Raw genomic sequence first — 26,843 nt, forward strand, 5'->3', positions numbered from 1 at the left:
TTTAACAGTATGTGCCCTGAGAACATGTGGGGATGAATCTCTGTTCTAGCACTGCAGGCTGCAGGTTGTTAGCTTCTACTTGACATGCCTTCTTGATTGGATAAGATACTGATACTCAGTATTTATTCAGGATACACTTTTTAATCTTCTCTCCTCTCATTCCACATGTGCTTGAAAGGCAAGCGGTCTAAAAACAATGACTGTTTGTCATCCTGGACCATTCAGCCTGACAGATGCTCAGATCCAGTTGAGGTATCAAGGTAAAGATACCAAACAAAACATTCCAAGGCAAAGTTCACTCAACAATGTAAAGTCCTGTTACAACTTGTGAGCACACCATGCATCTTAGCATTACATTTGAACCCGAGTTATGGCAGGAATGAGAAACATGTATTTAAAAATATATATATCACTGTAAAAAAAGGAAGAGAGAAACAACAAATGAGACCTGCTGGAAAAATCAGTGCGTTATCAAAAATATACTTTTATTCACACTGACTTTAGGCTCTGTCTGCATACAACAACAGCATTTCCAGTGGACAGATTTGTGTGCTTTATACAGTTAAGAAATACTAACAAAGCAGCTGGCTTTGGTCAGGAAATATGCAGACTGATATCTGGCTATGCACTACATAACCGATTAGAAGGTCTCAAGGGGCCTTAGCACATAAAGCCAGCCTCTGTGAGCATGTGTGTCAAATGCTTATCATTCCACGGTTCCTAGTCTTAATCATACAGGCTTGATCACCAAGAGAGTATTGCTCTTTTTTACAGCTTAAATTCAAAACAATTTAAGACAATAAATGTGATTACTGTAAAGCCCATCAATGCAAGTTCTTTCTGTAACACACACACACACACCTGTTCCATACCAAAGTATGTTTTGCTTATACACAGCTTGTGGTTTTTGCTTACACAGCTTGTGGTTTTTGGCATTGCATGGAATTAAGAATACATTCACTATGTGCTACCTTGCTTTCTATAATGGTAGATATTTTCACATATAGCCTCAGGAATGTCCCGTGTCCTCAGTAACTCCAATCCCAACAGAGAGGTTGTTGTCAGGTCCACAGTGTCAGTATTTGCCTAGAAATGTTTGGACAGTGACACAGTTTTGTTGTTTTGGCTCTGTACTCCAGCACTTTGGATTTGAAATTATACATTGACTATGAGGTTAAAGTGCAGTTTAGGCTATCAGGTTTTTTTATTTGATTATTATAAATGTTTTGGGTGAACCGTTTAGAAATTACACCACTTTTTGTACATAGTCCCTCCCTTTTAGGGAACCAATGTATTTGGACAAATTCACTTATATGTGTATCAGCAGTTTAGTATTTGGTACAATATTCCAAGCACTCAATGACTAACTACATCTAGCTTGTGACTCTACAAACTTGTTGGATGCATTTGCAGTTTGTTTTGGTTGTGCTTCAATAGAAATTAATGGTAAATAATGTATTGTGTCATTTTGGAGTCACTTTTATTGTAAAAAATAATAGAATATGTTTCTAAACACTTCTACATTAATGTGGATGCTACCATGATTACAGATAATCCTGAATGAATCGTAAATCATGATTATTGAGAAAGTTAGAGGCATAAATATCATACCCCCCAAAAAAATGCTAACCTGCCCTGTTATTGTAATGGTCAGAGGTTAGCATGTCTTGGGGGGTATGATATTTGTTCTTCTGTAACTCTCATTCATCATTATTTACGATTAATTACAATGAAGATTATCCATAATCATGGTAGCATCCACATTAATGTAGAACTGTTCCAAAACATATTCTATTCTTATTTACAATAAAAGTGACTCCAAAATGACACAATACGTTATTTACCATTCATTTCTATTAGGCACAAAATAATCTGAAACACAACCAAAACAAACTGCAAATGTATCCAACAAGTTGGTAGTCACAAGCTTGATGTAGTCATATCATGCTAGGAATATGGGAACTACTAAAGTTTTGAATACCTTAATACACATAAGTGAATTTGTCCAAATACTTTTGGTTTCCTAAAATGGGGGCACAATGTACAAAAAGTTATGCAATTTCTGAACGGTTCAACTGATATGAATGAATATGGCCTCAAATTAAAGCCGACAGTCTTAACTTTAAAGGCCCAATGCAACTATTTTTTATAACAAGATCAAATAATTTCTGGGTAACAATTAGGTACCTTACTGTATTAGTTTTCCATCAAAATTAACAAAAATAGTTTTTTTTAGCAAACAAATATTTATCAAGCAGGAATTTTGCTAGACCTATCTGGGAGTGGTCTGAGTAGGGAAGAGAAAACTGAAAACTAGCTGTTATTGGCAGATATGTTTGGAATTCTTTGTTGTTGGTTTATTAACCAATTACCACCTGCTGATGTCACCAGGCAAGCCAAAGCTCCCGCTCATGCAAACCTGCTGATTTAGAAGGTCATGTGTAGATTTTTATTTTCAACCAGAAACAAATCAGGAAATAACACTGATAAAATTGTTTACATTATTACAGTGTCAGTTTCATCAGCTGTTGTACAATATGATACAAAACAGGGGGAAAAAAATCATTTTTCACTGCACTGGGCCTTTAACATCAGTCATTGTATAATTTAAAATCCAAAGTGTTGTAAAAAAAACTGTCACTGTCCAAATACTTTTGGAAATCACTGTATATCACTAGGCACACTCCACACAGCACTGCCAGTTTCTCCTCACCACTCTGGTCCAGGGTATAATAGGTGCCATTGTAACAGTGTGTTCTTCAGGACTGGCCTGAAACAGGTCACTGGAACGGCAGGAAGTCCTGTATGCTCCATGGAAGCGTCTGCAACGCCTGGGCTACGCACGTTTCTAACAGCAGACCCACACACACAGCCATCAGGGAGAGCCTTCTGCTGCAGTTTAGAATGACTGGAAAAGAGAGAAAATGATCACATTTTGCAAGAACACAAACATGACAATATGCAGGAAAAGTACTTCTTCTGAACATCTTTGAAATCATGGTAAACTCCTACTTGCTGTAGAATAGAAAAACATTTATACGAATGAGATTAAAGCCCTATTCGCACGGGACTAGTATTACTAGAGAACGTTGATTATATAATTATTACCCCAGAATGTCCGTTATTCGAGAGGACGATTCGGACGGGATTAGTTCTTTCAAAACTGCAGCCTGTAATTCTTAATTTTTTTCAATATATTGACAGTTATGATGGAAACCTGGAGTTTTTTTCCTAGGTGTGAAGATATTTCAATAGGTCCAGGCCATAACAGGGCTACACTGATAACTTGAGCTTGGTTCCCGAGTTTCTAAACCATACCAGCCATCATTGGTATAGTGTCGCCATAATATTTGAATTGAGGAAGTGTGATCATAATCATTCGGATATTTTAGCGATCCGCAGTAGATGTCCTAAATGCCCCCCAGCCTTCAGACGTGAGCTAAACAGTGCACATGCACTTGAGATGCGTTTTATGGATGAAAAAGTAAATTTATAATTTCAAAAAGTTTAGGTCAGTTGTATGCTGCATTGCCATCTATTAACAGCAAGGGTTACATTTAATAGGCACAATATTTTTTAACTGATGCATTTGGTAGTATTCAATTCATGCGCCCAAAACATCGGAAAGTATTCAGACCCGTTGACTTTTTCCACATTTTGTTGTTACAGCCTTAAATCTAAAATGGATTAAAAAAAAAAATTTAATCCTCAGCAATCTACACACAATACCCCATAATGACAAAGCAAAAACAGGGTTATAGACATTTTTGCTAATTTATTACAAATAAAAAACGGAAATACCTTATTTACACAAGTATTCAGACCCTTTGCTATGATTTTATTTTAAATTGTATTTTTGTTTATTTATTTATCTAGGCAAGCCAGTTAAGAACAAATTCTTATTTACAATGACGGCCTACGCCGGCCAAACCCTAACGACGCTGGGACAATTGTGCGCCGTCCTATGGGACTCCCAATCACGGCCGGTTGTGATACAGCCTGGAATCGAACCAGGGTCTGCAGTGATGCCTCTAGCACTGAGATGCAGTGCCTTAGACCGCTGCGCCACTCGGGAGCTATGAGACTCGAAATTGAGCTTAGGTGCATCCTATTTCCATTGATCATCCTTGAGATGTTTCTACAACTTGATTGGAGTCCACCTGTGGTAAATTCAATAGATTGGACATGACTTGGAAAGGCACACACATGTCTATATAAAAAGGTCCCACAGTTGACAGTGCATGTCAGAGCAAAAACCAAGCCATGAGGTCGAAGGAATTGTCCGTAGAGCTCAGACAGGATTGTGTCGAGGCACAGATCATTCTTATATGGAAGAAGTTTGGAACCACGAAAACTCTTTCTGGAGCTGGCCACTCAGCCAAACTGAGCAATCGGTCAATCTGACAGAGCTCTAGAGTTTCTCGGTGGAGATGGGAGAACCTTCCAGAAGGACAACCATTTCTGCAGCACTCCACCATTCAGACCTTTATGGTAGAGTGGCCAGATGGAAGCCACTCCTCAGTAAAAGGCATGACAGCCTGCTTGGAGTTTGCCAAAAGGCATCTAAAGACTTTCAGACCTTGAGAAACAAGATTCTCTGGTCTGATGAAACCAAGATTGAACTCTTTGGAATACCAAGGGTCACGTCTGGAGGAAACCTGGCACCATCCCTACGGTGAAGCATGGGTGGCAGCATCATGCTGTGGGAATGTTTTTCAGCGGCACGGACTGGGAGACTAGTCAGGATCGAGGGGAAGATGAATGGAGCAAAGTACAGAGAAATCATTGATGAAGAGAGCTCTGGAGCGCTCAGGACCTCAGACTGGGGCGAAGGTTCACCTTCCAACAGGACAACAACCCTAAGCACACATCCAAGACAACACAGGACTGACTTCGGGACAAGTCTCTGAATGTCCTTGAATGGCCCAGCCAAAGCCCGGACTTGAACACAATCGAACATCTTTGGAGAGACCTGAAAATAGCTGTGCCGCAACGCTCCCTATCCAAACTGATAGAGCGTGAGAGAATCTGCAGAGAAGAAATGGGAGAAACTCCCCAAATACAGGTGTGCCAAGCTTGTAGCGTCATACCCAAGAAGTCAAGGCTGTAATAACTGCCAAAGGTGCTTCAACAAAGTACTGAGTAAAGAGTCTGAATAGTTATGTAAATGTGATATTTCAGTTTATTTTTTATAAATTAGCAAAAAATTATAAAAACCTGTTTTTGCTTGTCATTGGGATATTGTGTGTAGATTGATGATGAGGGAAAAAAACTATTGAATCAATTTTAGAAAAAGGCTGTAACCTAACAAAATGTGGAAAAAGTCAAGGGGTCTGAATACTTTCTGAAGGCATTGTACATAAAAGCATTCACTGTGAAAGTTGATACATGTAAGCCGTTCATATATAAAAACTATGTGCAGCACTTTGTTCAATTTATCGAATCAGTTATTGTTTTCTTGCTCAAACTGTGAGCAACACCTGTCAAACTCAGACATTACTCTCAAAACACAGGAATGTCTATTCACAAGGGACTAGTATTTTCAAAGGACTTTGGAGTTTGCCAAAAGAATAGTAGGTTATTCTGGCTGGAATTGTTACTCTCCTGCCATCCCAAAATTACTGACATGGCAGATTTGGACGGGACTAAAATGACAGACGTGGTGTTTTGTGCTCGTGCACACAATTACATTACCCAACGTCCCCCAGTAAAACGAATCCCATACAAATAGGGTTTAATGATTAAATCAACTTATCAAATCCATTGCAGAAATACTTCCATTTAATCATTATTGTCAGGAAACTGAATAACCCATCAGTGCAATAAACAGATACAAAAATCCAATAGGCCATTATCCTGTGAAATGTGACAAATCACAGCGGCACACAGAGACAAATGCTTGCCATGCACGGCTGATTGTTTAACAAAAAAAAAAAGCATAATGCAAGAGTAAGCCAGTTAATTAATGGATTAGCTTTGGACAGTTTTGGAACTATTTATAAACTGCCTATTTTAGTAACTCTAGGGAACAACTGAATTCATGTTCTAACATAGATTCAAGCTAGGAGTAAGAGCTGCCATCTGCTGGTGCACACTAGTGCTCCTAGCCTCCCAATCAATACCATGTGAGCTGTCCATTTACCCTTTAATTGAAAATGTGGTATCTATGGTGATTTATGTACACTATATATACAAAAGTATGTGGACACCCCTTCAAATTAGTGGATTTGACTATTTCAGCTACACCCGTTTCTGATAGGTGTATAAAATTGAGCACATGGCCATGCTATCTCCATAGACAAACATTGGCAGTAGAATGGCCTTACTGAGGAGATCAGTGACTTTCAACGTGGCACCGTCATAGGACGCCACCTTTTCAACAAGTTAGTTCGTCAAATTTCTGCCCTGCTAGAGCTGCCCCAGTCAACTGTACGTGCTGTTATTGTGAAGTGGAAACGTCTAGGAGCAACAACGGCTCAGCCACGAAGTGGTATGCCACACAAGCTCACAGAACAGGATTGCTGAGTGCTGAAGCGCGTAACATCTTTGTCCTCAGTTGCAACACTCACTACCGAGTTCCAAACTGCCTCTGGAAGCAATGTCAGCACGAGAACTGTTCATGGGGGGATTCATGAAATGGGTTTCCATGGCCGACAAGCCTAAAATCACCATGCAGAATGCCAAGCGTCGGCTGGAGTGGTGTAAAGCTCGCTGCCATTGGACTCTGGAGCAGTGGAAATGCGTTCTCTGGAGTGATGAATCTCGCTTCACCATCTGGCAGTCCGACGGATGAATCTGGGTTTGTCAGATGCCAGGAGAACGCTACCTGCCCCAATGCATAGTGCCAACTGTACAGTTTGGTGGAGGAGGAATACTGGTCTGGGGCTGTTTTTCATGGTTCGGGCCCTTTAGTTCCAGTGAAGGGAAATCTTAAAGCTACAGCATATAATGACATTCTAGATGATTCTGTGCTTCCAACTTTGTGGCAACAGTTTGGGTAAGGCCCTTTCCTGTTACAGCATGATAATGCCCCCGTGTACAAAGCGAGGACCATAGAGAAATGGTTTGACGATATCGGTGTGGAAGAACTTGACTGAGCCCTGACCTCAACACCATCGAACACCTTTGGGATGAATTGGGACGCCGACTGCGAGCCAGGCCTAATCTCCCAGCATCAGTGCCCGACCTCACTAATACTCTTGTGGCTGAATGGAAGCAAGTCCCTGCAGACAATATTCACACATCTAGTGGAAAGCCTTCCCAGAAAAGAGGAGGCTGTTATAGCAGCAAAAGGGGGGACCAACTCCATATTAATGCCCATGATATTGGAATGAGATGTTCGACGAGCAGGTGTCCACATACTTTTGGTCATGTCGTGTATGAAATAGGTTATATTCTAGTATCAATAATGAGAAATAAGAACTTTTCAACCAATTTTCCCTCCAAATCCCTCGCTGAATTGTCAAGAACAGAGATGGAGCTAAATGTGAGTGACTAATGGGAGCTTTGCAACACTGATGGAGGAATTGTTTAATGTACCTCTTATGGCTTGAGAGTTGGACGTGAGCACAAACAGCTTGATGAGGCTGAAGCAGAGTGGGGAGTAGTCATGCTCCCATATGACTGCAGGGATGAGCAGGACTTTGCCATAGCTGGACAGCAGGAGGGCTTTCAGCAGTAAGCTCAGTTCAAAGTCAAAGCCAAGCAACCACTGCACCAGCCACAGGAAGGACAGCACTCCGACAGAGAACGCACCCAATTCTGTGGACAAATGAACATGAAATCAGCACCAACCATCAGAAGGCTGTCATTTGTATGGAATGAATGTGTAAAGAAAGCAGGATTTGTCACTTCCCCTACACTTGGAAACATTGTTATAACATTGCTATTAACATTGTCATATGCATGTTTGCTAATAAAATGCATGAGTTGTAGTAATAATAATAATAATGTGGCTGTTATTTTTCCATGCTTTATATACCCACCAAGAGCTGCCACCCCAAACATGCCATAGAAATCCCATTCCTTGGTGTATCTAATGATGTCTGCAGGGTCATTGCTCTGTTCAGATCCCTGAAGTTGTGACCACCTCAGGTAGGCCTCACACAGCAGGCAAAACACACACAGCTTCCAGTGAATCTGTGGAAGAAACCATCAACAAGACATGGCATCATTTCTTGAGTCTCTGTCTGCAGAGTAAATGCAAATGCAATGCAATGTAGATTAAGCTGTATACATTGTCTAAAGCGTGCACTGTACTCTGACTCTAGTGAATAGCTTTTCAGTGTCTTACTGTACTTACGTTCAATGTAGTGTTGAACAGAATGTGTCTGAATGCTTGAGTTTTGCATAAAATGGCATCAATCAGAATAATGACGGGATCATATTCAATATACTTGTCTACAGGCTTTTGGCAGGATCCCTGAAAGAAATAGAGACAGACCACAAGCACTGACTTGCCTAGTTAAATAAAGGTTAAATTAAACATTTAAAAAGCATTTCTCCAGCTTTTATGGCTAAACTAGATATCTAGCTTACTGTTTTCTCTGTTATAAGGGTAGAGACCCAACCACTAACACTTACTCTATATACATTTCAGCTAGCTATCCATCATCAGGCATCATAACTTGAATAGAAACAGAGCAGAGAAACCCAGCTAGCTAAGTTACACAGCTGGCAGTCACAGGTCCCTTTGGATAATTTCTAGCTAAGCTTAGCATCACCAGTTAGCTAGCTAATATCTTCACCAATAAATCAACATGAGCCAGCTAGTCAACTCACACATATGGTTATCTTCAAGATCCCATTTTTGTAATCTCTGTGAAGCTCGTGCGCGTCCTTATTGCATTCAACACATGTAAACCGCTTTGCCATTCTGTTTTATGTTGGTAACGATATAGAAACCGGCTTGAAAAACCTGACTTCCTGGATTTGTGCGTGATTGGTTGGGAGTTGTAGTCGTTTGCAGTTTGACTGGTAGTTCAGTTCACGATGGGGAGTAGGAACACGGGAACTACATTACCAAAGCTCCAGCGCTCCTCACCTACACATCAAACACAACATGGCACCTGCTGGTAGTGTTGTTGTGGTAGCTCTCTCACTTCTGTACTTATCCCGTGCTATATTTTCCACGGAATACCTCTCTACACTCACTTTCTTCAATAGCGAACTGCACAAACATGGTTGCAGCTCTCCGTCAGAGTGGGAGGAATACACAACGGATTGCGGTAAGCGGTCTTTTAACACAGTTTTGCCACGTCCTCGTAACTCGCTGTGTAGGCAGCTAGCTAAACTAACCAAACCTATTCTTCCGCACCCGTTGACAGGAAGTTACATAGTAAGCGAGAGAGAACTCGTTCTCTCGTAGAGGTTAGGATTTGATTGTAAAGGTCAGGGTGGAATCAGACCCCGCAACTAATCTTTCAAGACTAACAGAAAGTATTTCGACAAGGTCCCCAGTTTCCCCGAATAATGCAGTGCTATGATATCCTTATGTATCTAAGTTTTTAACACGATGCCAGCAAGTACACGCCTTTCCTGAGCGTGAACGTAACCCAGAGCGCACCTCAAAGCTCGCGCTGACTCATTCATTGTCTTGCTGGAACAGGTTATGTATTGGAATGTGCATTGTAGCGAAAGAAAATCAAATTGATTTGCAAATTAATAAAAAAACATCCAGCTGAATGAATGAGATCATCCTATGGGTTTCCCACTGAAGTGTCACAACTTGTTTAGGCTTTTATGACTCAAATCAACAATACAGGATTAGTATTTGATGAGCAGTCCCTTCATTGCAGGTAGAAGCCTTGAATCCTGCCAATGTTTGATCCTTATACACTCAGGGCCAGTTTATTGGGTACACCACCCTGTTCACAAAAATGGTTCGCTCCTACAGTGTCACGTGGCCATGGCTTGCTATATAAAGCAGGCATCGAGGCATTGAGTTACTGTTTGATTCAACGTTAGACTGGGCAGAACGAGTGACTTAAGTGACTTTGAGCATGGTATGATCATCGGTGCCAGGTGCCCTGGTTCCAGTATCTCAGAAACGGACGACACACATGACAGTGTCTAGAGTTTACCAAAAATGGTGCGACAAACAAAAAACATTCAGCTGGTGGCAGTCCTGTGGGTGAAAACGGCTCGTTGAAGGAGAATGGCCAAGATTGGAGCAAGCTAACAGGCGGGCCACAAACAGGCAAATAACAGTACGACAGTGGTGTGAAAATCGGCATCTCGGAACGCACAACTCGTTGGTCCTTGTCACGTTTGGGCTATTGCAGTAGACGACCACACCGGGTTCCACTCCTATCAGCTAAAAACAAGAAGAAGCAGCTCCTGGGCGATCACCAACATTGGACAAATGAGGAATGGAAAAACATATGCTCTGGTCCGACGAATCCCGGTTCTTGTTGCGTCATGCTGATGGAGTCAGGATTTGGCCTAAGCAGCATGAGTCCATGGCCCCATTCTGCCTGGTGTCAACGGTACAGGCTAGTGCTGGTGGTGTAATTGTGTGGGGAATGTTTCCTGGCAAACGTTAGGTCGCTTGATACCAATTGAGCAACATTTCCATGCAGTCTGTTTTAGAGGCAAAAGGGGGTCCGACCCACTAATAGATGGCTGTACCTAATAAACTAGTGTGTGTGTGTGTTTTTATACACACACACAGACACAGACACACACACAGACACACACACAGACACACACAGTCAGCAAAAATAAGAAACGTCACTTTTTCAGGACCCTGTCTTTCAAAGATAATTTGTAAAATCCAAATAACTTCACAGATCTTCATTGTAAAGGGTTTAAACACTGTTTCCCATGCTTGTTCAGTGAACCATAAACAATTAATGAACATGCACCTGTGGAACGGTCGTTAAGACACTAACATCTTACAGACGGTAGGCAATTAAGGTCACAGTTATGAAAACTTAGGACACTAAAGAGGACTTTCTACTGACTCTGAAAAACACCAAAAGAAAGATGCCCAGGGTCCCTGCTCATCTGCATGAACGTGCCTTAGGCATGCAACAAGGAGGCATGAGGACTGCAGATGTGGCCAGGGCAATAAATTGCAATGTCCATACTGTGAGACGCCTAAGACAGCGCTATAGGGAGACAGGACGGACAGCTGATCGTCCTCGCAGTGGCAGACCACGTGTAACAACACCTGCACAGGATCGGTACATCTGAACATCAGATCAGTGCTCAGACTGTCCGCGATAGGCTGAGAGAGGCTTGACTGGGGGCTTGTAGGCCTGTTGTAAAGGCAGGTTCTCACCAGGCATCACTGGCAATGCAACGCGAATACGACTATCACCCCTGGTGAGACAAAACCACGACTCGTCAGTGAAGAGCACTTTTTGCCAGTCCTGTCTGGTTCAGCGACGGTGGGTTTGTTCCCATAGGTGACGTTGTTGCCTGTGATGTCTGGTGAGGACCTGCCTTACAAGAGGCCTACAAGCCCTCAGTCCAGCCTCTCAGCCTATTGTGGACAGTCTGAGCACTGATGGAGGAATTGTGCGTTCTTGGTGTAACTCGGGCAGTTATTGTTGCCATCATGTATATGTCCCGCAGATGTGATGTTCAGATGTACCGATCCTGTGCAGGGGTTATTACACGTGGTCTGCCACTGCGAAGACGATCAGCTGTCCGTCCTGTCTCCCTGTAGCTCTGTCTTAGGTGTCTCACAGTACGGACATTGCAATTTATTGCCCTGGCCACATCTGCAGTCCTCATGCCTCCTTGCAGCATTCCTAAGGCACGTTCACGCAGATGAGCAGGGACCCTGGGCATCTTTCTTTTGGTGTTTTCAGAGTCCGTAGAAAGGCCTCTTTTTAGTGTCCTAAGTTTTCTTAACTGTGACCTTAATTGCCAACCGTCTGTAAGCTGTTAGTGTCTTAACAACTGTTCCACAGGTACATGTTCATTAATTGTTTATCGTTCATTGAACAAGAATGCGAAACAGTGTTTAAACCCTTTACAATAAAGATCTGTGAAGTTATTTTGATTTTTATGAGTTATCTTTGAAAGATAGGGTCTTGAAAAAGGGACGTTTCCTTTTTTTCCTGAGTTTGTGTGTGTGTGTCACCATAATGACCAAGTTGGCAGCAGTCTGGGTGCTTTGTTGTCTGATGCTGTATATTTCCCTACAGAGTCCTTTATTCTACAGTTGGAGGACCCAGACTGTGAGGAAGGAAGCAACCCACCATGCGAGTCTGTCTTCTCTCTCAACGCAGAGAAAATCCTGGTGAGATGCACCAAATTCACTGAGATCTCAGTGCTTTTGCCTGGGCATTTCTGTTTGACTGACTCATTGTAGTGGAGTAACTACCGTTGTCTTCATTCAAACAGAGACAAGCCAAGTTGTTCATAGAGCAGAAGCGATTCCCTTTTGCAGTGGACAACCACAACACAAATGAGGAGCTTGGTAAGAAGTTATTCCTGAAAGAGTTTGGTTTGTGGAGTGTTAGCTATACATTGCTTGACTCTCATTATTCATTTCATTGCAGCTATAGGATATGTTCTTATTGGCAATGGCCTGTACGATGAAGCCATCAAACACTTCTCCTTGTTACTACAGGTTGGTTAACATTCATAGATGCATGAATTACAACACTCATCTTTATACATGTCTTGGTCTGGCCTTCTTGACAGTTGGAATAATGCATCTTTTTTGTTTAGATAAATATATTAATAGTAGAGAGACAGACGTACAGACTTCATCGTCCCCCACGATTAAATCGTGGAGGGGACTGTCGATTTGTCTCCGTTCGTCACACTCAAACTCTGACAGCGCTGGCGCGATTTTGACTAAACTTGGGTGAATGATGCGTCTTGCCGTAGAGATCCTGCATTTACTAAATTACACTGATTGGCCATATGGTGGCGCTATAACAAGCGATTGAAAATGCAAACTTTGAAAGGTCACGCCCCTCACCCCGTTTGAGCTAAAGTCATGAAATTCAGTACGTAGGTCCCTCTCCTCACAAGGAACAAATGCGCCTCAGGGACCCATAAGTCCCGCCATGATGGCTTTTCCACCATTTTGAATTTTTTAAACACTTAAAACAGTACTCTCCTAGCAAAGAATGACCAATCCGCACAAAACTTGTTATGTGGCATCTAAGGACAAAGTTCTCTCAATGCAATATTTTCCAGACTAGTACCTAAAATAACATTGACCAATGAACATTCACGTGGGCGTGGTCTGGCACATAAATGCATATAAATCAGTCACAGATAATCATACTGTAACAACATTTGGTACACATGTTGCAAACACTGTCAAGACACAACATATGCAAGAACATTCATATCGACGAGAACATTCATGGCACTATAACGGGCACATGTTTTGTTACTGTCAGTGTAGTCTGCTTTGAATTGTTGCCACTAATTGCATCATTCGTGGGGGACGACATGTTTACTGTTGCGTTGTTTACGTTACAATACTTCCCCTCGTTTCTCCCTGCTTTGAATATGTTGTGCGGTTTGCAATGGAGGACATATCAGTGTGTGTTGTCCTCTACTAGGGGGATCCAGAGGTAGTCAGTGCCATCTACGGGAGAGGGATAGCATACGGGAAAAAGAGTCTGCAGGTAAGTGATCACAGCGGCATGATACTAGTTCACAGAATGTTGATACCAGCAGTTTTATTCACAGCAAATGTTTTCAGTATGACACATCATAAATAAAAATCTAATCTGCAATGCTCAGCAGTTAGCATATGTGCTTGTCAGTGGATGTGATTGATGAAGGCTGCGAGTGGCCTTTTTCTTTTTTTTGTCCTGGTGTGTCCAATAGGGGTCACACTGTCTCTTCTTTTCTCCTTCTATGGAAGGACATCAAGAATGCAGACTTGGCGCTGTTCGAGTTGAGCCGAGTCATCACTCTGGAGCCCAACCGCCCTGAGGTATACGAACAGCGGGCAGAGGTGAGGATAATGTTAGGCCTGTTAATGCTTCATGGGTCAACCCACTGTTTGTGTTATACCTGTTAGGGTATTGGTTTTCATTGGTGTTTACTATCATGCTTGAATTGCATGTCTGTTTTAAAATGGAGCAAGTTTCTGTGTCACCCCATGCAAAATGGTTACAAATGAGTGAGGGTGGTATTATTCTCTCAAGCAGGCTTAAAAAAAAAAAAATCTTACACGGGAGGCAACTACTGTTGTATTAATGCTATGCCTTGAAGTAGTCTAGTTACTAGACCATTAGACCATTTGGATTTCATGTGTGTCAAGTTTTACTTGAATAATATACTTGCAGATCCTTTCTCCGCTTGGAAGGATCAGTGAGGCTCTGAGTGATCTCTCCAAAGCCATCCAGCTCCAGCCCTCCGCCCGCCTCTACAGACACAGAGGAACTCTGCTCTTTATCGCCGAGGTCAGACTGACAAACCATGATCTGTATATGGGGCCTCTGATTGCTGGTGTTGATATATATAAAGTTTCCATAGTTGGTTTTCTGATTTTGTTTTTCCCCGAATAGGATTATGTGGCAGCTATGGAGGATTTTCAACAGTCTTTGGATCTGAAGAAAAACCAGCCCATTGCCATGCTATACAAAGGTCTAACATTCTTCCACAGAGGAATGCTAAAGGTATAGACATTTTTGTAGAAAACCATAGTTGCTCAACTTTGAGTACTGCCAGTGTAACCCGTTTTTGGTTAAATCACTGCATGTTTACGACACAATCTTGTCCCCCCATTCAGGAAGCCATTGAAACATTCAAGGAGGCCCTGAAATTAAAATCTGACTTCATAGATGCGTACAAAAGTCTCGGACAGGCCTACAGGTACATTGGGGAGGCTCTATGACCTGCTTTGGTTTCAACCTGGTCTGTTCACATCGTGGTCAGGAAAAGGACAGGGCCTTAGTACTCATGGGCCAATGCAGTGAGTGATCCCTGTGTCCTGTCTGTAGGGAGCTTGGAGACTTTGAGGCAGCTATGGAGAGCTTCCAGAAAGCCCTGATGCTCAACCAGAACCACATCCAGTCTCTGCAGCTGAGAGGCATGATGCTGTACCACCACGGCAGTCTCCAGGAGGCAGTCGGCAACTTCAAGGTAATGGACGTGTCGCACAGCTTCTTTCTCCGGACACGATATCAGTCTACCAATTACAGTACAGCTGAACTAGTTATTCTGCGTCTACCCTCTTATGATAACAGACTGCTTTACTGTGCGCTGTATGTGCAATAGTACTGGCTAGGATGGGGCTGGCCTGCCATTCAAATGATTCTCATTTGCATCAGTTTTTCTAAGCATGCTGTCTAGAGAGAACCCCCTCGGATCAATACTTGTCCCACTCCCTTTATAACATCAATCCAGCCGTTACAAGCGTTTCTGCTAATGCTTTGTTTTCACTGTGGCATCAGGCGGTTGATGGCATCGCAGTCTAACGAGCAGCAGTGCCGTACCCCTGATCAGACTCGTGTCACGTAGGCCACACTTTGACTGTCGTCATCATTCCATATCCTCTCTCTGTCCCCAAGATAGCATTTGGCAGTGTAAACGCCCTGCTTATTTGCATACTGTCCCATCAGCAGCCCCGCTGTGGCGACTCAGTAGGCCTCACGCGTTACTATGATGGTTACTGTTACCTCCCCCAACACATCACCTTACATGACCGTGTCATGTGCTTCCTAGGCTGCCTGTGGAGAATGTGTTTTGGTGGGGTCATGACTCACCGTGCTAGAGCTGTTAGCCTCAGGCTGTTCACACAGTCAACACCGAAAGGTTAAGTGACTGCAGTGACATCCACTTTGAGTCAGAGTTATGCATGTATGAATTTGAGGTTCCCTCCCTCCGTTTTTTTAATTCTTACACCTATGTGTGTCATTGGACTTGATGTGTAACACTTCCGTGTTGTGTTTTTCAGAGGTGTCTACAGTTGGAGCCCTACAACGAGGTATGTCAGTACATGAAGGGTCTGAGCCACGTGTCCATGGGGCAGTTCTATGAAGGAATCAAGGCTCAGACTAAAGTCATGTTGAATGACCCTCTGCTGGGCCAGAAGGCAAGCTCGGAATATCTCAAAGTGAAATACCTCCGAGGTGAGCGTAGCATTAGTGACCTTAGCTGACTAAACACCACAGTGAAGGAAGTTTCTGATGAACCAACAGAGTGGAGAAGAGACCAGGCTTTCTGGAATTCAGCTAAAATCGATTCACCCAAGGTCAATTCTTAAAAAAAAAAAAATGAAAATCTTACTATGTACCTATGTTTGTCCTCTGTAGTTGCGTGCCTTTCTTTGCTGAAATTCATACTTTTTCTGTAAACGTTAATCAAATACAACCACCGACTGTTTCCTTGTTGAGATTCAATGGCCGCATGTGCACTGAGTTGCCATTTTAGAGCAACAGCAATGAGCAAACAGTCGGCGGTTGTATTTGATTGTTTATTGAAAAAGTGTGGATTTCAGCAAACGAAGGTAGGCACGCAACTACGGAGGACAAACATGGGTACAAGGTAAGCATTTCATAATTGAAATGTAAGTATTGACCTTGTGAGTCGATGTAGTCTAAGCTGAATTCCACAAAGCCTGGTCTCTGCTCCACTCCATTGGTGGAGTTCATCAGAAACTTCCTTCACCGAGGAGTTTAGTCAGCTATAGTGACCTCTGAACTAAAATTTCAACCTGAAGCGGAATGTTGTGTCTTTGATCATTTCTTGCCTATGAAGAAATGGTTAGAATTTTCCTCATGTCATTTCCCCCCACAGAATACTCTCGCTACTTGCACTCACATCTCGACAAACCTGTGGCAGAATATAATGTTGATCAGGATCTTCCAGGAAACTTCAAAAACCACTGGGCAAAACACCTTCCTTTCCTTATAGAGGACTATGAGGAGCAGCCAGGACTGCAGCCTCATATTAAGTGAGTTTAAAGGGATAGAACCTGCTGCTGACTGAACATAGTTCAGTATTTTCTGTCAGGTATAATAGTAGTATAGGCTAACTGATGGGTAATGGAGCAGGCTCATTTATAGTAGATGACTTTGACCTACTGAGTGTTTGTGCTATTCAACCCATTTGTAACCTGCCCAACTGATCTTGTTTTGTGCCTTGCCGTTGTAGGGATGTTCTACCTCAGAACTTTGAAAGCTACAACACTGAAGTTCAGAAGCTCATTTGCGCTGCTGATCACCTTGGTGCCCTTATGCAATACGACACACCAGGATTTCTTCCCAATCGCAGAATACACAGAGGTGGGTGAGATACTGAGCACATTTGAGTTCAGCCTCAAATCTGTTGTACATTCTTGGCTGAAATCAGATGAAGTAATTTTGTCAGTTTCAATGTGACTATTAGCCCTGAACAACATGTCCTTTGTTAAAAACAATGTGCATGCTGGAACTCATTTCAAGATAACAAACTATTGTACATGTTGGTCTTTCTCGAATACATATTGTCTCACCCCATCCTATGGCTTTAATCCAGTAGCTCCATAACAGTATATTTCCAAGTTCTGAAATTGAATGTGTGCTGTGTTTCAACTCAATAGCCATGGGCCTAGCAACCCTGGAGGTCATGCAGGCTATGCAGCGCACCTGGAGCAATTCAAAGGTGCGAGTCAACGGCAAAACCAGGCAGATGCAGTGGAGAGACATGTTCGATATTGCCGTCAAATGGAGGAGGTGAGGCTTGGGTGTGAGATTGTTTTATAGTCACTTTTTTAAACAAAATGTTATTACCACAATGGGCATCTGCAGTATCAATTACCACCCTGTCTACTGTTTCTGTATTGTCAGTCTGAGGTTTGGTACATGTTTCAAGTCATTGTGGTATTCTGTCCCTGTGAAGGATCGCTGATCCAGACCAGCCTGTTCTGTGGCTGGACCAGATGCCTGCCAGAAGTCTCAGCCGAGGGTTCAATAACCATATCAACCTCATCAGGTAACCTAAAGGAAAATGACATCAAATCGTCTCAAAGATAGTCGCTGTGTAAATCTGACACACAACTGTTGAGTCAAGTTGTATTTTTAGATAATCCTTTTGATTATGTGGTTTACCTGTTTTGTTTGTTTCCACAGAGGACAAATCATCAACATAAGATACTTGGCCTACTTTGAAAACATACTCAATTTCATCAAAGACAGAATATTGGTTTACCACAGGTGTGCCTTTTTAAAGAAAATACAGATTGTTTATTAGAGAAATATTTTCTACATGGTGATATACAGTGCATTCGGAAAGTATTCAGACCCCTTGACTTTTTCCACATTTAGTTACGTTACAGCCTTATTCTGAAATTGATTAAATTGTTTTCCTCATCAATCTACACACAAAACCCCATAATGACAAAGCAAATGTATACAAAATAAACGTATACAGACCCTTTACTCAGTACTTTATTGAAGCACCTTTGCCAGCGATTACAGCCGCAAGTCTTCTTTGGTATGACACTGCAAGCTTGGAACACCTGTATTTGGGTGGTTTCTCCCATTATTCTCTGCAGATCCTCTCAAGCTCTGTCAGGTTGGATGGAGAGCGTTGCTGCACAGATATTTTCATGTATCTCCAGAGATGATCGATTGGGTTCAAGTCCGGGCTCTGGCTGGGCCTCTCAAGGACATTCAGAGACTTGTCCCGAAGCCACTCCTGCATTGTCTTGGCTGTGTGCTTGGGGTCCGCAGGGATGGTGCCAGGTTTCCTCCAGACGTGACGCTTGGCATTCAGGCCAAAGAGTTCAATCTTGTTTTCATCAGACCAGATAATTTTGTTTCTCATGGTCTGAAAGTTCTTTAGTTGCCTTTTGGCAAACTCCCAGCGGGAGTCCCAAACTCCTTTTACTGAGGTGTGGCTTCCGTATAGCCACTCTACTATTAAGGCCTGATTGGTGTAGTGCCGCAGAGATGGTTGTCCTTCTGGAAGGATCGCCCATCTCCACAAAGGAACTCTGGAGCTCTGTCAGAGTGACCATCAGGTTCTTGGTCACCTCCCTGATCAAGGCCCTTCTCCCCCGATTGCTCAGTTTGGCCAGGTGCCAGCTCTAGGAAGAGTCTTGGTGGTTACAAAGGTATTCTATTTAAGAATGATGGACGCCACTTTGTTCTTGGGGACCTTCAATGCTGCAGAAATAGTTTGGTACCCATCCCCAGATCTGTGCATCGACACAATCCAGTCTCAGTGCACTACAGTCAATTCTTTGGCCTTGTGGCTTGGTTTTTGCAATAACATGCGCTGTCAACTGTGGGACCTTAAGCAGACAGGTGTGTGCCTTTCCAAATCGTGTCAATTGAATTTACGACAGGTGGACTCCAGTCAAGTTGTAGAAACATCTCAAGGATGATCAATGGCAGCAGGATGCACCTGAACTCAATTTTGAGTCTCATAGCAAAGGGTCTGAATACTTATGTAAATAAGGTATTTGTTCCTTTTTTTTCCTATTTTTTTTTTTGGCAAACATTTCGAAACCTGTTTTTCGCTTTGTCATTATGGGGTATTGTGTGTAGATTTATGGGGGGGAATAATATAATCCATTTTAGAATAAGGCTGTAATTTAACAAAATGTGGAAAAAGGGAAAGGGTCTGAATACTTTCCAAATGCACTGTATGTTGACTTACTGATGCGTTGTCCTCAGGGCATACAACCCAAGAGGCCTACTGGAAGTCAGACAAGCACTGGAAAATGTGAACACGGTGGAAGACCTTATCCCCATAATGAAGGTAATAAGAACACAGGGTTAGACATACAGGGGAGGTTTAGGAAACCCTCCGGGCCTGTCGATAATACCCGTCAGTGGCCCGCTTGGGCTAGTGATTTCTGTTGTTGTAATAATGCTATTTTTAATCTAAGCTATATAATTGATTCAAACAACTAAATTCCCGAAGCTGTTAGTTTGTTGATTATTTATCACATGCACGTTGCACACGCACAGCCTAGATAATTTGTCAGGCAGAGAGAGTGCGCAGCTCTCAAACAGCTGGTTGTTTGGTGGAGCAGCTCACCAAAGACCGACAGTGATACAGTAGGGGTAGGAAAGATGTTCCAAGTTATATCTAGCTCACCAGTAAACGCTAAGGCAAGATTTTTGAAGTTCAAAGTCTTGGTTGAATATTTGCGATGCACAATGCAGGCATCATTGAATATCCGACCATGAAAATCAGACATTTCCTCAAGGCTATTTGGACCTTTAAAAGTCCTTGATGTTATTGCCGTTTTAGAGGTTCTGCTGCTCCAATAGCAATATACTTATTCCGTGATTTCATTTTTGATCGGTTTTTAAGAGAGATGTTGCCGCTTTTGTTTGTTTCAATTGACGGGTGTTGCGCTAGTCTGTTGCCTTTTGTTAAGGTAAAGCCGAGCATTATGAGCAAGAGAGACAACGTCAAATGTTGGCGACAACTTGGTTTTCCATACAAAGCGTTCAATTACAAAGGGTACTAGTTTTTATATCGCTTTCTCGTTTTAAAACATGATACAATAACCCCTCAATAACTCTTCTCAAATGGCGAGACCAAGTAAAGCTACCACACGGACAGACTTTATTAGTGTGTTTGTGTCAGGATAATTTATTGGGGCATGCTGTATTTAGTCAGTCAATGCCCACATTATTTTTACATATTTTAGAATGTAAACATAATGTGAATGTCAATGTATAATTCCATTGGGTAGGGATATTAAAAATGCATTATTCATCAAGTGGTAATGCATACTTATTTTGTATAATGTGGTTTTTGTTGGGGGTGGGGCTGGGATCTATAGACTAACAACAATGAAATGTAAAATGTAGGTCCTTGAATTTGGCTTGCCAGTATGAACTGTGTATACGGCTACTTGCTTAGCCTGCAAATTAAATCTAAAATCACTTGCTATTGAAATTATGGGAGCATCATTCACTTTCCTGTCAGATCTTGACTCTGGACAGTATTTTTTTTCATTTGCGTCAGTAGTTTTCAGTTGGCGCTGTCCTGGTGAGCCACTGGCAAATTTACTTGAATGTCGAGCCCTGGAACAACACCCTGATAAGAAAATATTGACTCCTCAAATTCGTATGATAGTGTTTTCGGTTTGAGGCCTGATGTATTCATGGGAATAGCATCTAGGAACTACTGAGTGGTGTGTGTGTGTGTGATATCATGTACATCAGAGTTGAGATCTAGGTCAACTTGGCATGTGTTTCAACGCTGATAGAATGTCTATGCTGCTGTTTTGCCTTTCTATCCTGAAGCAGTTTAACAGTAAAACAAGAGATGGCTTCACAGTTAACTCCAAGGTGCCCAGTCTAAAAGACCCTGGCAAAGAATATGACGGCTTCACAATCACCATAACGGGAGACAGGTCAGTTTATTTGGTTCTAATACATGAGTAAAGAACTGAGCTCTTGACATTATAGTCTACCTCCATTAGTGGTTTACCTAAGATTTTCCAATCAAATGGAAATTTGAGAATTTTCCCCATCATGGTACATCATTTAATGTTCAAAAAATGGCAGGGTTTGGTATTGCAACTTGGGTTAGTTGAAAGCAGTTAAATACATGTAACTGCCAACATAATGGAAACATTTGAGTAAATGAGGGATACAAAGTATATTGAAAGCCGGTGGTTCCACACAGCTGTGGTTCCTGAGTTAATTAAGCAATTAACATGATTAGGGTCATGTATAAAAATGCTTGTCAGGCCATTTATTTTGGCTACCATGACTATGCCCCCATAGGATGACAATGCCCCCATCCACAGGGCACGAGTGGTCGCTGAATGGTTAGACAAGCATGTAAATGATGGAAACCATAATCCATGGCCGTTTCAGTCACCAGATCTCAACCCAATTGAACACTAATGGGAGATTCTGGAGTGACGCCTGAGACTGCGTTTTCCACCACCATCAACAAAACACCAAATTATGGAATTCCTTGTGGAAGAATGGTGTCGCATCCTTCCAATAGAGTTCCAGACACTTGTAGAGTCTATGCTAAGGTGCTGTGAAGCTGTTCACCGGCTCGTGGTGGCCCAATGCCCTATGTAGACGCTTTGTTGGTGTTTCCTTTATTTTGGCAGTTAAATGTTATTCATTGAAGCACAGGTTTGTTCATTTGAATTCACAGCTCAGATGTTTCTGTCAGGGAACTTTTAACAAATGTTCTAGGTCTGTTTGTTGACATTGCATTCCAGTTACATTATGTTGTAGAAAAAACTAATCCTTTCCTTGCTAAAACCATGTTGAACAGGGAAATAAAATCTAACTTTCCCAAAAGCCCCGGAACCAGACAATCAGTCCATTTGGGGTTGCAGAACAAAAACACCAGAAACTGCAAGAGGCAAGAGCTGCAGTGAGAAACATATTGTATAGGATTCCTCAAGTGTGGAATATTATCCCAAAAATAAATGGTTTCGTTTGAGAAATGAAATATAAACAGCCTAGCCCCTACGGTGTAGGCCGTCATTGTAAATACATTTTTTGTTCTTTACTGACTTGCCTATTTAAATCATTTGAACCGATATGAATTCTTTGTCATTCAGCTCAAACTTTCTAAGACATTTTGAAATGAAAGTCTTGAAATACTATGATTCAGCTTCTCCTCAGCTCTAACCCTGTAGCTTTCACTAAAGTGCACCTTGTTGTCTGTCCCTTGATGAATGTCGATGTACAGTACCACGGCGGTTGTACAGACCATGTTACACACCACATTGTTTGTTCAGACGGTGTGTATTTGTGTGACCTTAGAGTGGGCAACATGCTGTTCTCAGTGGAGACCCAGACCACAGAGGAGCGCACTCAGCAGTACCAGTCTGAGATTGAGTCCATCTACAAAGACCTGACTGCCAAGGGCAAGGCTCTCATGCTGTCCACTGAACTTGGGGTATGCTCTCTCTCTCTCGATCACTTGTTTTCCATTCCCTCTTTTCTTTTGTCTGACTGTCAGTGTTGGCTTCCAGTTGTGAAATGAATTGCCATCTCAACAATTCGATCCATAATGTTGCTCTACTATCTGATGTAAATCCAAAATTGTCCTTTTGTCGTGTTGATAGATTCACTCTCTACCACAGTGGACAGTTTTGCATGAGGCTACCTAACCTGTTCATTATTCCGTTCCTTATTAAACTTAGTAGATTCCTCGCAAGTTAACTGAATTTTAACAAACTTCAGATATGACTTAATCATGACGGCCCACATACAGTATCAATATCAGTTTCCCATGGTTGTATAATGATATTACCTCTAAGTGGACCCTGTAGTATGAATTGGTTTTGTTTTCTCTCTTTCAGGATGCAGATGCAGTGTGTAATTTAATTCTCTCGCTGGTTTACTACTTCTGTAATCTTATGCCCCTCTCCAGAGGGTCTAGGTAAGGTGTTATCCAAGTCATATTTTCTGCTGTAACCATCAAGACATGATGTAACGACACAGTTTTCAGTTTGGTTCTGTCTGAATTGTGATTTTACTTTGAAAGGTTTTTTTAGTTATGAAATCAGTCTAAATTCTCTATATTTTGTCCCCATTTCCCTTTACAGTGTTGTGGCATACTCTGTTGTCATGGGAGCACTGATGGCCAGTGGGAAGGAGGTGATAGGCAGAATCCCCAAAGGGAAGGTAATACTGCTGAATAGTTTTGCTCTACTTTACACCACATCATTATAATACATTACATTTTCCAGTGGTGGAAAATGGGTTATTCATAATCATGTATACTATATGTATTTATCAATGAGCCTGTTTTTAAGCATTTTCCTTGTTTATGATTTTTTTTAAATTCCTCCAGTTGGTTGATTTTGAAGCCATGACAACACACAGTCCTGACAGCTTTAGTAAAACAGCAAAAAACTGGATGAATTTAAAGAGGTGAGTAGCTCGGCATATCCACTTGCATCACCTTTAAACACATAAGTTGGCCAATTATTTATTTCAATGTGTATTGATAACCATATACAGTACCAGTCAAAAGTTTGGACACACTTACTCATTTTCTTTATTTTTACTATTTTCTACATTGTAGAATAATAGTGAAGACATCAAAACTATGAAATAGCATATATGGAATCATGTAGTCACCAAAAAGGTGTTAAACAAATCAAAATGTATGTTATATTTTAGATTCTTCAAAGTAGCCACCCTTTCCCTTGATGACAACTTTGCACTCTCTTGGCATTCTCTCAACCAGCTTCATAAGGCATGCTTTTCCAACGGTCTTGAAGGAGTTCCCACATATGTTGAGCACTTGTTGGCTGCTTTTCCTTCACTCCGCGGTCCAACTCATCCCAAACAATCTCAATTGGGTTGAGGTTGGGGGATTGTGGAGGCCAGGTCATCTGGGGGCGGCAGGTGGTTAGAGCATTGGGCCAGTAACCGAAAGGTTGCTGGATCGAATCCCCGAGCTGCCAAGGTAAAAAAAAAAAATCTGTTCTGCCCCTGAACAAGGCAGTTCCCCGGTAGGGCTGTCGGTAGGCCTTCATTGTAAATAGGAATTTGTTCTTAACTGACTTGCCTAGTTAAATAAATAAAAATCTGATGCAGCACTCCATCTCTCTCCTTCTTGGTCAAATAGCCCTTACACAGCTTGTTGTCCTGTTGAAAAACAAATGATAGTCCCACTAAGCTCAAACCAGATGGGATGGCGTATCGCTGTGGTTGCCATGCTGGTTAAGTGTGCCTTGAATTCTAAATAAATCACTGACCGTGTCACCAGCAAAGCACCATCACACCACCACCTCCATGCTTCACGGTGAGAACCACACATGCGGAAATCATCCGTTCAGCTACTCTGCATCTCAAAGACACAACGGTTGGAACCAGAAATCTCAAATTTGGACTCATCAGACCAAAGGGCAGATTTCCACCAGTCCATTGCTCGTGTTTCTTGGCCCAAGCAAGTCTCCTCTTATTATTGGTGTCCTTTAGTAGTGTTTTTTTTGCAGTAATTTGACCATGAAGGCCTGATTCACACAGTCTCCTCAGTTGAGGACAGTTGATGTTGAGATGTGTCTGTTACTTGAACTCTGTGACGCATTTATTTGAGCTGCAATTTCTGATGCTGGTAACTCTAATGAACTGATCCTCTGCAGCAGAGGTAACCCTGGGTCTTCCTTTCCTGTGGCGGTCCTCATGAGAGCCAGTTTCATCATAGCGCTTCATGGTTTTTGCATCTGTACTTGAAGAAACTTTCAAAGTTCTTGAAATGTTCCGGATTGACTGACCTTCATGTCTTAACGTAATGTACTGTTCTCTTTGCTTATTTGAGCTGTTCTTGCCATAATATGGACTTGGTATTTTACCAAATAGGGCTGTCTTCTATATACCACCCCTACCTTGTCACAACACAACTGATTGGCTCAAACACATTAAGAAGGAAATACATTTCACAAATGAACTTTTAACAAGGCCCACCTGTTAATTGAAATGCATTCCTGCTAACTACCTCATGAAGCTGGTTGAGAAAATGCAAAGCTGTCAAGGCAAAGGATGGCTACTTTGAAGAATTTCAAATATATTTGGATTTTGCTTACTACATGATTCCATATGTGTTATTTCATAGTCTTCACTATTATTCTGCAATGTAGAAAATAGTAAAAATGAAGAAAAACGCTGGAATGAGTAGGTGTGTCCAAACTTTTGACTGGTACTGTGTGTATATATTTATTTTTTTATATTTATTTTCTTAGCCTACCAGTGTGGTACCAGAGTCTTCCGTCAGTAGCAGGAACCTTCCCAACGACTAGAACCATGATTGAGGTCCTCAACACGGACTCCACATCGCACTGTCCAAAGAAGTCCTAACACCACTTCTTCTGATGAGAACAAGGGCCTGTCTGTCTGCTCATAGTCTCTGGCCAAGCTCAACCCCCAAAGCACAACGTCTGTCTAAACATGATTCAGAGCAACTACATGTTGTTCAGGTATGGCCCTATGTATGCAATACCAGCAAAACCCTAGGGTCTAGTATGTAAAAGCTACGAAATGTAATTAATTACATTAATTTGAATGAGGTAATCTCTCGATCGTGATTGGCACAATTCTGTTTTTAACAACCCTCGCAGCTATTCAGTTTATAAGCAGAGAAAGATGTTAACTTAACTTAACTTCAGGGCTATGCAGTTCCACTTGGGATACTTGAACATTTAGAAAAGTGAAGCAATCTTTTTATTTAGTCTTGTTGATATTGGACAGTGTTACTCTGTGCCATTGCCATTTTCTGGAATTGTTTTTAACTTGACCCAAAAAGGGCACGAGGAAGGGTTGGTTTCAGGTTGTGTCCAACTTGTTTTGGGTTTATTTTGAGACATCTGTGATTTTCATTGTTGCTTTTCTTTTTTCTGTAAAATGTTTGTAAATAATTTGACCATGGTCTTATAGACACAACATTAGAACAAACGTTCAGGGATACATTTTGGGGATTTTGTTCAATTGCTCTGAAGAACCTCATGTCAGGACAAGCTTTGGTTTTCAGTTTATGTTCCCCACTTACCCTTTTACTGTTAATGACAGGATAGAATATGCATTGCTTGCATGGGTCCTTATTGAATGAGCTCCAGAAGATCACATCCAACAACAGAGAAAACTGCTTAATTGACTTTTTTTGGCAGAACTACTGTTATAATGTTTCCATATCAATGATTGTGCTGAATTGCTGGGATTTTTTAAATTTTATTTTAGCACTGGGTGAATTGGCTATGTTTATTAAAGCTCAAATGTGGATTTTTAAGCGAGCAATATGTCCCATCTTGAAGTTTTAAACTTGAAGGAATGACATCTGGAGATTTTGGGGAATTGGTATGTTCAATACAATTGGTTGACAAATGAGTGGTTTGTTTCTTATTTCAAGTCAACCAGAGGTGATAATTATATGTTTATTTACAGTTATGCCACATCACCCACAAAGATGTTTAATTAATGAGC

The 26,843-nt window shown here is 41.7% G+C and overlaps 2 protein-coding genes across 3 annotated transcripts; one reads left to right on the forward strand and one right to left on the reverse strand.

Moving 5' to 3' along the window:
• Window positions 1–464: 464 nt before the first annotated feature.
• Window positions 465–8,920, reverse strand: LOC139582967 (protein ARV1-like). The gene is made up of 5 exons (XM_071413497.1): window positions 8,782–8,920; window positions 8,303–8,422; window positions 7,986–8,139; window positions 7,540–7,761; window positions 465–2,908 (listed from the first exon to the last, which is right to left on the reverse strand). Exons 1-5 carry the CDS (start codon window positions 8,872–8,874, stop codon window positions 2,781–2,783), a joined length of 717 nt encoding a protein of 238 aa, XP_071269598.1. The 5' UTR covers window positions 8,875–8,920; the 3' UTR covers window positions 465–2,780.
• Window positions 8,921–9,061: 141 nt separating this feature from the next.
• On the forward strand, window positions 9,062–26,747 carry LOC139582963 (tetratricopeptide repeat protein 13-like). Of its 2 annotated transcripts, none has more exons than XM_071413488.1 (23): window positions 9,062–9,227; window positions 12,159–12,253; window positions 12,358–12,433; window positions 12,516–12,586; window positions 13,539–13,604; window positions 13,847–13,939; window positions 14,274–14,390; window positions 14,496–14,606; window positions 14,720–14,802; window positions 14,931–15,072; window positions 15,887–16,061; window positions 16,729–16,885; window positions 17,086–17,216; window positions 17,513–17,645; window positions 17,812–17,904; window positions 18,042–18,125; window positions 19,593–19,677; window positions 21,183–21,292; window positions 22,677–22,812; window positions 23,219–23,298; window positions 23,465–23,543; window positions 23,713–23,792; window positions 25,610–26,747. In XM_071413488.1, the coding sequence occupies exons 1-23, from the start codon at window positions 9,062–9,064 to the stop codon at window positions 25,722–25,724; spliced, it is 2,478 nt and encodes an 825-aa protein (XP_071269589.1). In that variant the 3' UTR covers window positions 25,725–26,747. The 2 variants fall into 2 exon arrangements, with proteins under 2 accessions (XP_071269589.1, XP_071269590.1); XM_071413489.1 differs by having other exon boundaries at window positions 21,186–21,292.
• Window positions 26,748–26,843: the final 96 nt, after the last annotated feature.

The sequence above is a fragment of the Salvelinus alpinus genome, chromosome 8 (assembly GCF_045679555.1).
Source record: "Salvelinus alpinus chromosome 8, SLU_Salpinus.1, whole genome shotgun sequence".
NCBI classification, from domain to species: Eukaryota; Metazoa; Chordata; class Actinopteri; order Salmoniformes; family Salmonidae; genus Salvelinus; species Salvelinus alpinus.